Here is a 16500-nt window from a genome sequence, read left to right as displayed (position 1 = left end):
CAGTCAAAACCTATGCAGCTTTGGGGCTCCTGGCTGGCTCATTTGGTAGATAGAGCATGTGACTCTTGATCTCAGTGTTGTAAGTTTGAGCCCACATTGGGTGTGGAGATTACTTAAAAATGAAATCTTAAGAAAAAAAAATCTGTGCAGCTTTGTAACTAGAATATAATAGAAACTGAAAATTCTAATAAAAATACTGTAACAGTTAAACATATTAAATTCATAATGATTGGAAAACATTCCAGCAGTTCCTGAAAAGGCAATTCCATCCCTAGGAATCTACTCAAGGGAAGAGAAAACTTATGTCCATATAAGGACATGATATGAGTGTTCATAGCAGCATTATTTATTATAAAAGCCAAAAAGTGGAAACAATCAAAATGTCCATCAAATGGTGAATGGATAAATAAATGTGGTATATCCAAACAATGAAAAATTATTGGTGAATAAAAAGGAATGAAGTTTGATATATGCCACAAGGTGGATGAACCTTGAAAACATGCTAAATGAAAGGAGTTAGTTATAAAGGAGCACCTATTATATGACTCCATTTATGTGAAATGTCCAGAATAGGCAAATCTATAGAGACAAAGTAGATTAATGATTGCCTTTGGTTGGGGGGAATGGGGAGGTGATGGTGAAGGGATGCAGGATTTCTTTTTGGGGTGAGGAAGATGTTCTAAAATTGATTATGATGGTTGCACAATTCTGTGAATATGCTAAAAGCCATTTAATTGTATACTTTAAATGGGTGAATTGTATAGTGTGAATATCTCTTTAAAAATACACTAGTAGAAGCAAAAAAAAAGTTCTAATGAATGAGTAGTATACGCATAGGACTTTAAGATGTTGAAAAAGATGATGGTAGCTTGATGAAATGGGATGTGAGGAAGGTCTGAGAGTGCCAAATTACTGAGATAAAGGCAAATAGCACAAATTTCAGAGGAAATCATGCCAAAGCTATTCTGAGTCCAAGCATGTGGCCAAACTGAACCAGAGGGAAGACCTTACATGTAATGAGTATCACGGACAACACTGTATTCCTCTGTTGTTTGTTGTATTCATTGTTAGTGTACTCTGTATTCAACTGCTATCACTTGGTAATGCAAAAGCATTAACAAGCTGAAGAAAATCACATATGAACCAAAGTAACATCTGTGCTAAAGTGACATAATTTCCCTACTTACAATTGCATATATGCTGATTTGTGTTACAGAAACAAGTATTAGGTATCAGAATAGACTATACAGGGAAAAAAAAATCAATCTTCTTTCTTAGGCCCCCAGCCATCTAGTTCCCTCTCTGAAGACAATCATTGCTCCCACTACTTTGGTGGACAATAGTATGTACACTGTATAATATGACTGTATGTTATATATGTATAATAAGAATGTATATTCTGTTTCTTCATGCAAATGAACATGTGTTATATACCCTATTCTGCATTGTTTTTTTCATATCTTTTCATATTACTATCTATTGATACTAAGGAGCTTCTCTATTTTTCTTTTCTATTCTTTTTAATGTTAGTTACATATTCCATTGCATAGTTGTAACATTAATTGGGCTCTGATTTATTCATCTCATTTATTTAACACATTTTATTTTTTTACTGTATGCCAGGAATGGTTCTGGACATTATAGATCAGTGAAGGAAACAGACAAAACTCCCACCCTCATTGGGCTCACATTTCATTGTTTTTTGTTATTCCAAGTAATGCTGCAGACAAGGATATCCTTGTACAAATGTCGTTTTTTGCATGTGGAAGTATATGTGTAGATAAATACTTAGAAATGGAATTACTAGGTCAAAGTGCACATGCATTTTTAAAAATTAATAGATTTTTTTAGGAGTTTGAGTTTATAGAAAAATTGGAAAGTAACAGGCATTCCCATATACCCCCTTACTCCCCTTCCAACCAGTTCCCCTTATTATTGCTTTAGTTTGTTACATTTATTACAATTAGGGATCCAATATTGATACATTATTCTTATCTAAAGTCTGTGGTCTGCATTAGGATTCACTCTTTGTGTTATGCATTCTGTGGGTTTTGACAAATGTGTGGTGACATGTATCCATCATTACAGTACTATACAGAGTAGAATTAAAATCCCCTGTGCTCCACCTATTCCTTGCTTCTACCCCATAAAACTTTGGAATCTTCCTTCCACCCCATGAAGCCCTGGAAACCATTGATCTTACTGTTTTCATAATTTTACCTTTTCCAAAATGTCATATAATTGGATCAGACAGTACATAGCCTTTTTAGATTGGTTTCTTTCACTTAGTAGTATGGATTTAAGGTTTCTCTATGTATTTTCATGCTCAATAATACATTTCTTTTTAGAGATGAATAATATCCTGCTGTCTGGGCGTACCACAGTTATCCATTACCTACTGAAGGACAAGTTTTGCCAATTATGACTGTAAACATTCATGTGCAGGTTTTTGTTGGATATAAGTTTTCAACTAATTGGGTAAATATCAAGGAGCATGATTTCTGAATAGTATGGTAAGAGTATGTTTAGTTTTATCACTTATAACAAGGTTATAAGAAACTGCTAAACTGTCGTCCCAAGTGGCTGTACCACTTTGCAATCCCTCCAGCAGTGAATGAGAGTTCTTCACATTCTTATCAGCATTTGGTGTTAGTATTTTGGATTTTGGCCATTCGTATAGGTGTGTAGTGGTATCTTTTTTTTAAAAATTTGCAATTCCCGGGCGCCTGGGTGGCTCAGTTGGTTAAGCGACTGCCTTCGGCTCAGGTCATGATCCTGGAGTCCTGGGATCGAGTCCCGCATCGGGCTCCCTGCTCGGCAGGGAGTCTGCTTCTCCCTCTGACCCTCCTCCCTCTCATGCGCTCTGTCTCTCATTCTCTCTGTCTGAAATAAATAAATAAATAAAATCTTTAAAAAAAAAAATTTGCAATTCCCTAATGACATGATGTTGAGCATCTTTTTATATGCTTATTTGCTATCTGTATATCTTGGTGAAGTATCTGTTCAGATCTTCTATTTTTAATTGCTTTTATTGATGAGTTTAAAGATCTTTGTGTATTTTGGATACCACTTCTTTATCAGTTAAGTGTTTTGCAGATATTTTCTCTCACTCTGTGGCTTGTGTTTTATTCTCTTTCGCAGATTAGAAGTTTAATTTTAATGAAAGCTTACCAGTTTTTTATCTCATGGATTGTGCTTTTGGTGTCATCACCAAACACAAAGTCACCTAGGGTTTCAAATGTGTTCTCTTCTAGGAGTTTTATAGTTTTGCATTTTACATTTATGTCTATGAGCCATTTTGAGGTTTTTTATTTGGTTGGTGTTTTAGAGAGTGCGTGCAAGAGAGCAGGTATGGGGTGGGGGGAGAGAATCCTAAGCAGGCTTCTTGTTCAGCACAGTCTGACGAGGGGCTCGATTCCATGACCCTGAGATCATGACCTTAGCAGAAATCGGGAGTCAGATGCTTAACCAACTGAGCCACCCAGGTGCCCCATTGAGTTAACTTTTGAAAAAGATGTTAGGGCTGTGTCTAGATGCTTTTTTTTCTTTGTTGTTTTTGTTTTGCATGTGTTTATCCCCTTATTCAGCACCATTTGTTGAAAAAGGCTATCCTTTTTCCATTGAATTGCCTTTATTCCTTTGTCAAAGATCAGTTGATTTTATTTGTGTGGATCAATTTTGGGACTTTCTGTTCTACTTATCTTTTGGTTTTTGACTAATACCACACTGTCTTGATTAATTGTAACCTTATAGTGAAGCAATGAACAATTGGAATTTGAAATTAAAGGCACAATACTATTTATATTAGCACCCCTGCCCAACATACTTAGGTATAAATCTAACAAAGTATGTGCGAGATATTAGGAAAACTACAAAATTCTGATGAAAGAAATCAAAGAATACCTAAATGTATAAGGAGATGATATTCCATGTACATGGATAGGAAGATTCAATATTGTAAAGATGTCAGTTTTTCCGAACTTGGTTTATATATTTAGCATAATCCCAATCAAAATCTCAATAAGTTATTTTGTAGGTATCAACTGACTCTAAAGTCTGTATGGAAAGGTAAAATAACCAGAATAGCTACATAGTATTGAAGGAGAATAATGTCAGAAGACTGACACTACCTGACTTCAAAACTGTACTTACTATAAAACTATAGTAATCAGGACAGTGTGCTACTGGAGAAAGGATAGACAGATAAATCAATGGAACAAAATAGCTCAACAGGGTGGTTCCAATCCCAGTTCTCCTACTTGCCTGCTATGATGTTTTAGGCAAATCACTTCACTTTTCCTCATCTATAAATCACTGTAGGGTTTGTATGAAGATTAAATGAGATAATGCATATAAAGCATACAGCGCATTGCCTGAGATATGGTAAGAGCTTGATACATTTTAGCTATTGTGCATTTTCTTTCTTTTTAAAAATATATTTTTTAAAGATTTTATTTATTTCAGAGAGAGCACACAAGCATGAGCAGGGGAAGGGGCGGAACAGACACTCTGCTGAGCAGGGAGCCCGATGCAGTGCTCCATCCCAGGACCCTGGGATCATGACCTGAGCCAAAGGCAGATGCCCAACCAGCTGAGCCAGCGAGGTGCCCCACTGTTGTACATTTTCTAATTTGATCCTGATAAGATTCACAAGAAAGGGGCAGATCAGGTATTATTCCCATGTTATAGATCAGAAAATAGGAGTTTCAGGGCTACTAATACTTGACAGAGGTCAAGTGGTTAGGTAAATGGCAGAGCCACAACTGTGACCTAGTCTAGAATTACTCCATGTTACCTAGGATATTATCAGTATTATCTAGGTTAACAGGAAAGGTAATGTCCTCAAAAGAGGTTTTACAAATATATGAAAACAAAACTAAAAATATATATATATATATAGGCAGCACTTTAATGTACTTTTATCCAAAGTGAAAAAAAGAGTTGTTGTTAACCCAACTTTTAATTCCTGATAATAAATTCATCTTGGTCAAGATGCATTATCCTGGGGCGCCTGGGTGGCTCAGTGGTTAAGCGTCTGCCTTCGGCTCAGGTCATGATCCCAGAGTCCTGGGATCGAGCCCCGCATTGGGCTCCCTGCTCAGCGGGAAGCCTGCTTCTCCCTCTCCCACTCCCCCTACTTGTGTTCCCTCTCTCGCTCTCTCTGTCAAATAAATAAAATCTTAAAAAAAAAAGATGCAGTATCCTTTTGATACATTGCTAGATTCACTTAACATTTTGTTTAGGTCTTTTGCAGGTATATTCATGAATGGTATTGTCCTATGATTTCATTTATTTTCCTTTTTCATGTTTTTGTCAGGTTTTAGTATCAGAGTTTTTCTAGCATCGTATGTTGAATTGGGGTATATTTACTTTTTTCCTATTCTGTGGGAGATTGTATAAGATCAGTATTTTTTCCTTTATTTTTTATTATTACAATTTTTAAAGATTTTATTTATTTGAGAGAGTGAGCACAGAGAGAGTGAGCAGAGAGAGAGCACAAACGGTGGGGAGGAGTAGAGGGAGAAACAGACTCCCCACTGAGCAGGGAGCCTCATGTGGGACTCCATCCCAGGACCCTGGGATCATGACTTAAGCCAAAGGCAGACGTTTAACTGACTGAGCCACCCAGGCGCCCAGTATTTTTTTCCTTTAATGTTTGCTATAATTTTATAGTGGGACCATATGGATCTGGAATCTTTAATGTATGCATGGAAATTTTTTTTTTAATTTTATTTTTAAGTAATCTCTGTACCAAACATGGGGCTCAAACTCACAATCCGAGCATATACTCCTGACTGAGCCAGCCAGGTGCCCCCTGGAAATATTTTTGATTGTAGATTTCATTTTTTCAACAGCTATAGTTACAGGACTTTTCAGATATTTTAAATGTAAGTTCATTCAGATAATAGTTATTAACTGAATTTATTGCTTGAACTTCATGTAACAAAGCTGCATTTTGAGCTTTAAAATCTTAATGCTGGGAACAGCCTCCGCCGAGAGTCGCCTCAGTTTCCTGCTTCAACAGTGCTTGGACGGAACCCGGCGCTCGTCCCCCATCCCGGCCAGCGGCTCGGAGCCAGCCCTCCGCCATCTCCTCAGAGCGCCCTCGGACCGCCCCAAGGCCCCCGCCGCCGCCCTGACGACCGCGTCCCCCTCGCACATGCACCAGAACTACCACCAGGACTCGGAGGCCGCCATCAACCGCCAGATAACCTGGAGCTCTACGCCTCTGACGTCTACCTGTCCATGTCTTACTACTTTGACCGCGATGATGTGGCTTTGAAGAACTTTGCCGGATATTTTCTTCACCAATCTCATGAGGAGAGGGAACATGCTGAGAAACTGATGAAGCTGCAGAACCAACGAGGTGGCTGAATCTTCCTTCAGGATATCGAGAAACCAGACCGTGATGATTGGGAGAACGGGCTGAATGCAATGGAGTGTGCATTACACTTGGAAAAGAGCGTGAATCAGTCACTACTGGAACTGCACAAACTGGCCACTAATAAAAATGACTCCCATTTGTGTGACTTCATTGAGACTCATTACCTGAATGAGCAGGTGAAATCCATCAAAGAATTGGGTGACCACATAACCAACCTGCGCAAGATGGGGGCTCCCGAATCTGGCATGGCAGAGTATCTCTTTGACAAGCACACCTTGGGAAACAGTAATAGTGAGAGCTAAGCCTTAGGCTGTCTTCCCATAGCCACAAAGATAGGATGACTTCCCTGGTCACCAAGGCAGTGCATGCATGTTGGGGTTACCTTTACCTTTTCTGTAAGTTGTACCAAAACATCTACTTAACTTCTTTCATTTGTACCATTCTTCAAATAAAGTAATTTGGTACCCCCCCCCAAAAAATCTTAATGCTGGGGCCCCTGGGTGGCTCAGTCGTTAAGTGTCTACCTTGGGCTCAGGTCATGATCCCAGGGTCTTGGGATCAAGCCCCACGTCGGGCTCCCCACTCAGCGGGAAGCCTGCTTCTCCTTCTCCCACTCCCCCTGCTTGTGTTTCCTCTCTTGCTATGTCTCTCTCTGTCAAATAAATAAATAAAATCTTAAAAAAAAAATCTTAATGCTGGATGTCACTTTTTTTAAATGTCACAAAGTATACATAGCATTAAATTTACCATCTCAGCAATTTTTTAGTGTACAATTCAATAGTATTTAAGTACATTCACACTGTGTGCAACTAATCTCCAGAACTCTTTCATCTTGCAAAATTGCAACTCTCCCCACTAAGCAGCAATTCCCCATTCTCCATTTTCCCCAGCCCCTGGCAACCACCCTTGCACTTTTTCTCTCTGATTTGACTACTATAGGTATTAATAAGTGGAATCATACAGTGTCTTTTTGTGATGTAACATAACATCTGCAAGGTTCATCTCTGTTAAAGAAGTATCAGAATTTCCTTCCTTTTTAAGACTAATGTTTCATTATATGTATATACCACATTTTGTTTATCCATTCATCCATCAGTGGACACTAGGTTGCTTCCATCTTTTGGCTGTTGTGAATGATGGTGCTATGAGCAATGGTATATGGTTATCATTTCAACACTCTGCTTCAGATTCTTTTGGGTGTGTACACTGCAGTAGAATTGCTGGATCATAGAGTAATTCTATTTTTAATGTTTTGAGGAACCACAATATTGTTTTCCATTTTATATTTCTACCAACAGAGGACTTTCCAAATTTTACATACTTTTGTGTGTCAGTAACCTGTATTTCTCTAGTAATTTGTTTCACCAAATTTATTGACATAGTGTTACGCCTTCAGTGTCTGTAGTGATAGCATTTTTTTCACTTATATTGTTTTTCCTCCTCTTTTATTTTTTTTTAAAGATTTATTTATTTGAGAGAGGGAGAGAACACACTCACGTGAGAGGGGGAGAGGGGTGGGGCAGAGGGAGAGGAAGAAAATCTAAAGCAGACTCCCTGCTGAGTGTGGAGTCCTACATGGCTGGATCCCACAACCCTGACATCATGACCTGAGCCAAAATCAAGAGTCCTAGGTTTAACTGACTGAGCCACCCAGGCACCCATCCTTCTCTTTTAAAAATCAGTGTTGGGGTGCCTGGGTGGCTCAGTCGTTAAGCGTCTGCCTTCGGCTCAGGTCATGATCCCAGAGTCCTGGGATCTTGAGCCCCGCATCGGGCTCCCTGCTCTGTGGGAAGCCTGCTTCTCCCTCTCCCACTTCCCCTGCTTGTGTTCCCTCTCTCGCTGTGTCTCTCTCTGTCAAATAAATCTTTAAAAATAAATAAAAATAAAAATCAGTGTTGCCTGGAGTTTATCAATTTTATTTATCTTTTCAAATAATTTTTAAAATACCCAATTTGCACTTTGTTGATTTTTCTTATTGTATTGATCCTTTTATTATATCATATTGTATTTTGTTCATTTGTTCTTATCCTTATTATATTGTACTTTAAGTTTATGTTGTTGGGGCGCCTGGGTGGGCATTTGGTTAAGCATCCAACTCTTTTTTTATTTTTTATTTTTTAGATTTTATTTATTTATTAGAGAATGAGTAAGCGGGGGGAGGAGCAGAGGGAGGACAAGCAGACTCCATGCTGAGTGCAGAGCCCGACTTGGAGCTCAATCTCACGGCCCTGAGATCATGATCTGAGCTGAAATGAAGAGTTGCAGGCCTGACCGACTGAGCCACCCCATGGGTCCCTAAGTGTTCAACTCTTGGTTTCTGCTCCAGTCATGATCTCAGGGTTGTGGGATCAGCCCTGCATGGGGCTCTATGCTCAGCCTGGAGTCGGCTTGAGATTCTAGCTCCCTCTCCCTCCACCCCTCTCCCCTCACACACACTTTCTCTCTAAAATAAATATATATTAAAAAAAAATAAATTTACATTGTTGTTGGTCTCACACTCTTTGGGTCTGGTTTGTGCTTGCTCATGCTCACCTGGGTTTATGTGATTGCTCTCCCTTCTTCCTACCCCTTCTGAAACAACTTTCCAGAGATACCCAGTTTTTTGTTTGTAAATCTATTTAAGTGAGGAGAGTAATTTGGGGAGAAAAATGTTGAAGTGTTAGAAATGCCATCTTTCAGCACTAGGCTTCAACCATTATCAGCTATACTTAAAATTCTAATATATTCTGATTGACAAGATTATCAAATGCAGCTTATAACAGTGTTACTCTTTCTTTTTTTTTTTCCCTCTCCCTGGCAGGACCTGTTGGGGCCCAGCCCCTACTCATGGTGCCCAGAAGACCTGGCTATGGCACCATGGGCAAACCCATTAAATTGCTGGCTAACTGTTTTCAAGTTGAAATCCCAAAGATTGATGTCTACCTCTATGAGGTAGACATTAAACCAGACAAGTGTCCTAGGAGAGTGAACAGGTAAGAATCATGAAATCATGGAGATTATTTTGCTGTTAGTATTTGTCTTTGCTTTAGTAATAATATTTAACAGTTTGACCAGGAACAGGTGGTAATTTGTTTTGAAATTGATTGTACTTCAGTGGTTTGATGTTGGGAAAAATCTACAGCCTTGAAATTTTCTCATTATACCATGAGCTCACATATTTTCTCTGTGATAACAGAGAAGGTTCAAGTCTTTTTTTTATATGCTCTTGAAAGCAGACTAAGCATCTTTTCCATTGCTATCAGGTAATATATCTGTGCTTTCTTTTTTCCTCCCATCTCCACCCCCCACCTTATCCCTTTAAAATGATGGGATAGTAGCAGTAGTGGGTAGAGATAGTGGTTGTCATGTTTTATGCTTTCTGTTCTGATTCTCAACTCCTCTAACTTTCTCTTACATAGGAACAAGTATATGATATATAAAGATTTATCAATCTGCTTTCAGTAAGCTGCTTCTCTCACCTTCCCCAAATAATGTATTTGTGTGTGTATATATGTGTATTATATACACATATGGTTGTGGTTTGGGTAATGGAATATAAAAGGAATTTATGATACGGTGTACACCATGAATGAGGTTTTAAAAAACAAAGACTTACGGACAAAACATTTAGAAAACAGTGATATTCAGCTTAGCATTTGGTTTGTACTATTAAATACCTCAGCCTTTTCTTATTCAGTAAGTATTATTATTATTTAAGAGTCTTCATTTAAGGGCGCCTGGGTGGCTCAGTTGGTTAAGCAACTGCCTTCAGCTCAGGTCATGATCCTGGAGTCCCGGGATCGAGCCCCGCATCGGGCTCCCTGCTCGATGGGGAGTCTGCTTCTCCCTCTGACCCTCCCCCTCTCATGCTCTCTCTCTCTCTCATTCTCGCTCTCAAATAAATAAATAAAATCTTTAAAAAAAAAAAAGTCTTCATTTAAGATATAGGTGGTTCTTGCTGTTAAGAAAATCTTAATTTAGATAAGACACATAAGAAACATGAAGTGAATGGGCACTGACACCTTGTGATAACATGTAATCATATTAATGTTATAATTAATGTGGACTGCAGAATTCTTTCTGAGGTCACCCCCTATGATAAAATTTAGCTCCCTGTGGCCTACAGAATGACATCCCAAATTTACTATAGCATTCTCTGCATAGTTTGGCTCTTATCTGTATCCTTTTCTATATTCTGCAGCTCTTATCTGGAATGCCTTCTCTGCCCATGTCTATCCGGCAAATTCTATTTTTCTTTTTTTTTTTTTTTTTTTTTTTTTTTTAAAGATTTTATTTATTTATTTGAGAGAGAGAGAATGAGAGACAGAGAGCATGAGAGGGAGGAGGGTCAGAGGGAGGAGCAGACTCCCTGCGGAGCAGGGAGCCCGATGCGGGACTCGATCCCAGGACTCCAGGATCATGACCTGAGCCGAAGGCAGTGGCTTAACCAACTGAGCCACCCAGGCGCCCCAGGCAAATTCTATTTTTCTATTATTTTTCAAGACATACCTTTTTTGGGGCACCTGGGTGGCTCAGTTGTTAAGCGTCTGCCTTCAGCTTGGGTCATGATCCCAGGGCCCTGGGATCGAGCCCCGCATCAGGCTCCCTGCTCAGCAGGAAGCCTGCTTCTCCCTCTCCCACTTCCCCTGCTTGTGTTCCCTCTCTCGCTATGTCTCTCTCTGTCAAGTAAATGAATAAAATCTTAAAAAAAAAAAAAAAATTATTAGAGCGAGAGAGCACAAGCAGGGGGAGTGGCAGAAGGAGAGGGAGAAGCAGGCTCCCCTCTCAGCAGGGAGCCCAATGTGGGGCTTGATCTCAGGACTCTGGGATCATTACCTTAGCTGAAGGCAAACGCTTAACTGAATGAGCCACGCAGTTGTCCCCAAGACATACCTTTTTAACTCTGTAGTCAGAGGCAGTTCATTCTTCTGTGACCGTATAGTATTTGGTGTACACTCCTTTAATAGTATTTTTACTGTTTTATGGTTACTTGTTGCTTCCCTCTTCTCCCAGTATAATATCTTCATGAAAAGGAATACTCTTTCTCATTATCTTTGTAGCCCTGATACTAACTTGATGATTGGCACATAATACTCAGTAGAGTGAATGAAAGGTTTATAAAAGTAAAACGAAATGAGTATGATGGTAGGGAACAGGAAAGAGAACTGGACATTATAAAGAGCTGTCTGTGCCTAGATAGAGATTTTCAGTGCCCTACCCTTCTCTCCTGAGGTCTCTAGGCTAGTCTTGGTCTTAGACTCCTTCCTCTCTCTCGGCTGTCTTTCTGCTAGCCATCATCCACTTACAGGGACCTCTCTTCATGCTGCACTCTCAAATTCACTTTTTCTTCTTACTCAAAATCGGGGTGTTAATATGTAAATTGAAGGATAATCCTGACCCTTCTGGGTTTTTTCCTTAAGATTTTATGTATTTGAGAGAGAGAGAGTGAGAGCGAGTGCACACAAGCAAGGAGGGGAGGGGCAGAGGGAGAAGGGGACTCCCTGCTGAGCAGAGAGCCCAACATGGGGCTCAATCCCGGGACCCTGGGATCATGATCTGAGCTGAAGGCAGACACTTAACTGACTGAGCCACCCAGGTGCCCCCTGACCCTTCTGTTTGATGTTTACATTTTTTAAAGGCATTTATTCGGGTGCCTGGGTATCTCAGTCATTTAAGCATCTGACTCTTGATATCAGCTCAGGTCTCAATCTCAGAGTCATGACTTCCAGCCCCACATTGGGCTCCATGTGGAGCCTACTTTAAAAAAAAAAAAGGCATTTATTAATCTAAGTAAATCTCTTAATTGATAGAATGTCTAAGGCAGATATTTATCTTTTTTTGGTATTTCTTTTTTTTGTAAGGTTTTATTTATTAGCACAAGTGAAAGGAGGAACAGAGGGGTAGGGAGAGGGAGAGAAAAATAATCTCAAGCAGACTCTGCGCTGAGCATGAAACATGATGTGGGGCTTGATTTCATGACCTCTCACGACCCTGAGATCACGACGTGAGCTGGAACCAAGAGTCAGACGCTTAACTGACTGAGCCACCCAGGCACCCGTAAGGCAGATATTTCTGAACTGAATTCCTTACCACTGCCTTTCCCCCTTACCCTGCCCAAAAGAATCACCCCTAATTTTATCAGTATATAGTAAAGAATTGTTGCAGGTTATTTATTAATTAGGAGAATTATATGATGCAAATGTTAGGAAAACAAAACTGCTTTAAAGACTCAGTCGTTAAGCATCTGCCTTCAGCTCAGTTCATGATCCCGGGGTCCTGGGATTGAGCCCCGCATCGGGCTCCTTGCTGAGCAGGAAGCTTGCTTCTCCCTCTCCCACTTCCCCTGCTTGTGTTCCCTCTCTCGCTGTGTCTCTCTCTGTCAAGTAAATAAATAAAATCTTAAAAATAAAATAAAGACAAATGGGTTGGAATTGAGAGAATAATGGGAGATGGAGACTTGGGGCTTACATTGATGTCAGCGGAGGGTCTTTTAGTTTTTCAGAGGAGTTCTGAGGGACTAATACAGTGGCAGTAATATTTGCCAAGAAAGAACAAAAGTATTTATTAGATTTGTTCCTTCTATCTAACTTTTTGTTTTTGATAGGGGTAAGGGAGTTATTGTGTATTATGTAAGTATATATGAAATTGGGGCATCTGGGTGGCTTTGTCGGTAAAGCAGCCAACTCTTGATCTTGGGATCATGAGTTCACGTCCTGTGTTGGGTATGGAGCCTACTTTAAAAAAAAATTTAAATAGTATTAAGTTTCACATGTAGATGCTCAACATATTGGTTAAGTTTGAGAGAAAAATATATGTAATAAATTGGTGTGTACATTCTGGTTTTTAATTTATGATCCTGTTGACTTCCCTAATTATATTTTGTCTTCAGGTTGCTTTGTCTTGTTTGCCAGTAGGAGTAAAGGATCTGTAATTTAGATGTTTCCACATGGAAATTTTTTATCCTGTATCTTTTATCTGAGTTTTCATAGGACCTACAGGATTTCTTTGAGACTCTCAAAAGGACATAAATCATCTTTCTACTTTGTTAATAATATTGACTTGATTTTATGTCAACATCTGCAAAACTTATTCCCTTTATTCCTTCAAAAGACTAGCTTTTATCTTCACCTTTTGCAATATTACTACATAACTAGTCAGTTAAAATTGTTGCTGGGCTTTTGAAATTGGTTCAGTTCCTACACTTCAATGGCTAGAGTTTGAGAAGTTAGAAGGAACTAGATAGAAGTTGACAATTCCTATTCCGTATTAGCTAAACAGTTATGGGCTAAAATGCCCCAGTATTTAAATCAACATGTGGGAGGTTTTTCTTGTCCATATGCCACATGCTCAAATATTTGGCACCATGGCATTAATCATAATAATAGACTGATGGGTTGTAGCCAAACAAGTTTCCACTTCAGTCAAAGGAGTTTTTGGACAAAATACCCAGGAAATGCTTGTGAGTCATTTTGTGAGTCAACTTCTCTACTTTAGATTTTCTGTCTGTTGCTTGTTTTGTCCTTTCCTTACCCCTTTAGGGTATCTATGTGTAGTCCTTTTTTGCCAATAAGATTTTGATTGAAAATGATCATTTGGTAAGAGAACATGTTTGTTAAGCAGATTTTAAATGTTTCTAGTTTTTAAGAAGTGAATGATCTTAATAACTAAAAACCAGTATTTTTAGAACTATTATGACCTAGAATATAAATTCCATAACTTGAGATTTTATGCTAGCTTGTCCTACTGCTAAATATGTATGGGAATAAACCTGAAATAGATTGTTAGGTACTTATTCAAAATCATTAAGTAGTAACATAGATACATGGGAAAAGTTGTAGCATTATTTTATAACTGCAAGATCTATTTTAAACATGAATAAAGATTTGAAGGAATCTTGAAATAGTATTAGATTCTGTTTGAATTTTCTTGATTCAGTTTTCTTTTATAAATGAAACATTAATTGTACTATTATGATTACTGTTACTATTGTAATTTGTGATAGAGTGCCAAATATTTGTGCATATTACACACAGTTGTCATGCAGTACTGATGATTGAATTTTATTTATTTATTTTTAAAGATTTTATTTGACAGAGAGAGACACAGTGAGAGAGGGAGCACAAGCAGGGGGAGTGGAAGTGGGAGAAGCAGGCTTCCCGCTGAGCAGGGAGCCCAATGTGGGGCTCGATCCCAGGACCCCGGGATCATGACCTGAGCTGAGGGCAGACGCTTAATGACTGAGCCACCCAGGTGCCCCTGATGATTGAATTTTATTTTATTTTTTAAAGATTTTATTTATTTGACAGAGAGAGACACAGAGAGAGCGGGAACACAAGCCAGGGGGAGTGGGAGAGGGAGAAGCAGGCCTCCCGCTGAGCAGGGAACCTGATGTGGGGCTCGATCCCAGGACCCTGGGATCATGACCCGAGCCGAAGATAGACGCTTAACAACTGAGCCACCCAGGTGCCCCAGATGATTGATTTTAGAAGGAAAAAAAAAAATCTATATTGAATCCATTTTGGCTTTTTTTTTTTTCAAGGTTTTTTTTTTTTTTTTGACAGAGAGCACAAGTGGGCAGAGAGGCAGGCAGAGGGAGAGGGAGAAGCAGGCTCTCCACTGAGCAGGGAGCCCGACGTGGGGCTCGATGGGATCATGACCTGAGCCGAAGGCAGCCACTAAACCAACTGAGCCACCCAGGCGCCCCAATCCATTTTGGCTTTTAAATGGAAATCTCAGATCAGAGTGTTGGAAACAACTCCCTTTCTGCTGTTATTAAGAATGTCATTGGCACAGTGTTGTAAATAGGTAATTTGCCAAGAAAGGGACATACTTTTTTAAAATAACTTCATTTATACGAAATTCACATACTATAAAATTCACTCATTTAAAGTGTACAATTCAGTGGTTTTTAATGTGTTCAAAGAGATGACGTACAACCCCAATCACCACAATCAAAATTTAGAACATTTCATCCTCCGAAAAAGAAACCCCATTATGGGCTCCTGGGTGGGTCAGTCTGTTAAGCAGCTGCCTTTGGCTCAGGTCATGATCCCAGGGTTCTGGGATCAAGCCCTGCAGTGCCCTCCCTGCTCAGTGGGGAGTCTGCTTCTCCATCTCCCTCTGCCCCTCCCCCTCCTCGTGTGCTTGCTCTCTCTCAAATGAATAAATAAAATCTTTAAAAAAAGAAGAAGAAAGAAACCCCATTACTCCTTACTAGTCACTCATCATTGCCTCCCCAGCCCCACCCCATAACCCCTGCCAGCCACTAATGTACTTTGTCTCTATAGATTTGCCTTTTCTGGGCATTTCATATAAATGGAATCATATAATACTTGGCCATTTGTGTGAATGACCTCTTTCACTCCACGTGTTTTCAGGGTAAATCCATGTTGTAGCGTGTATCAGTACTTCCTTTTTATTACTGAATATTATTCTGTTGTATGGATATTTTATTGATTCATCAGTTGATGGACATGTGAGTCTTTTGCACTTTGGGGCTGTAATGAATAATGCTGTGTACATTTATGTATAAGGTCTTGTGTGGACATGTGTTTTCATTTCTTTTGGGTGTATCACTGAGAGTGGAATGATTTGGTAATTCTGTTTAAACTTTTGAGGAACTGCCAGACTCTCCAAATTGGCCGCATCATTTTACATTCCCACTAGCAGTATATGATGATTCAAGCATCTCTGTATCCTTACCACCATTTGTTATCTATCTTTTTTATTATAGCCATCCTAGGGGTTTTAGGTAGTATCTCATTGTTATTTTGATTTGCAGTTCCCTGATGGTTGATGTTGGGCATGTTTTCATGTACTTATTGGCCATTTGTATATCTTTGGAGAAATGCCTATTCGGGTCCTTTGCCCATTTTTAAGTTGGATAATTTGTCTTTTTGTTATTGAGTTATGGGAATTCTTTATAGGTATAGTTAAAAGTCCCTTATCAGATGTAATGATGTGCAAAAATGTTCTCCCTTTCTGCCTGTTGCCTTTCACTTTCTTTTTTAGATTTATTTATTTATTTATTTATTTGAGACAGAGAATGAGAGAGAGAGAGCACATGAGAGGGGGGAGAGTCAGAGGCAGAAGCAGGCTCCCTGCCGAGCAGGGAGCCCGATGCGGGACTCAATCCC

At 39.4% G+C, this 16500-nt stretch overlaps 2 protein-coding genes and 1 pseudogene across 4 annotated transcripts in view; all 3 read left to right on the top strand.

Moving 5' to 3' along the window:
• LOC123859799 (protein argonaute-1) overlaps positions 1-6852 on the top strand; it is a 67371-nt gene extending 60519 nt beyond the window's left edge. Inside the window, exon 22 of the mRNA XM_045898096.3 lies at positions 5950-6852. The gene's annotated coding sequence lies outside the window, so the exon portion shown is untranslated. The remainder of the gene's footprint in view (positions 1-5949) is intronic.
• The window catches only part of AGO3 (argonaute RISC catalytic component 3), a 133844-nt gene that overhangs the window by 17864 nt on the left and 99480 nt on the right, over positions 1-16500 (top strand). For 2 of the 3 annotated variants that reach the window (XM_045898093.3, XM_064589465.1), the window contains one exon: positions 9186-9357. In XM_045898093.3, coding sequence (XP_045754049.1) covers positions 9186-9357 — 172 coding nt within the window. Of the gene's footprint in view, positions 1-9185; positions 9358-16500 lie in introns of those variants that run through there. The other variant, XM_064589466.1, reaches the window with a different exon arrangement.
• LOC123859798 (ferritin heavy chain-like) lies at positions 5960-6852 on the top strand (annotated as a pseudogene).

This window comes from Mirounga angustirostris, unplaced genomic scaffold, assembly GCF_029215605.1.
Source record: "Mirounga angustirostris isolate CCGP_5_RB_7025 unplaced genomic scaffold, mMirAng1.0.hap1 SCAF_4, whole genome shotgun sequence".
NCBI classification, from domain to species: Eukaryota; Metazoa; Chordata; class Mammalia; order Carnivora; family Phocidae; genus Mirounga; species Mirounga angustirostris.
This window is presented reverse-complemented; position numbering and strand designations above follow the sequence as displayed.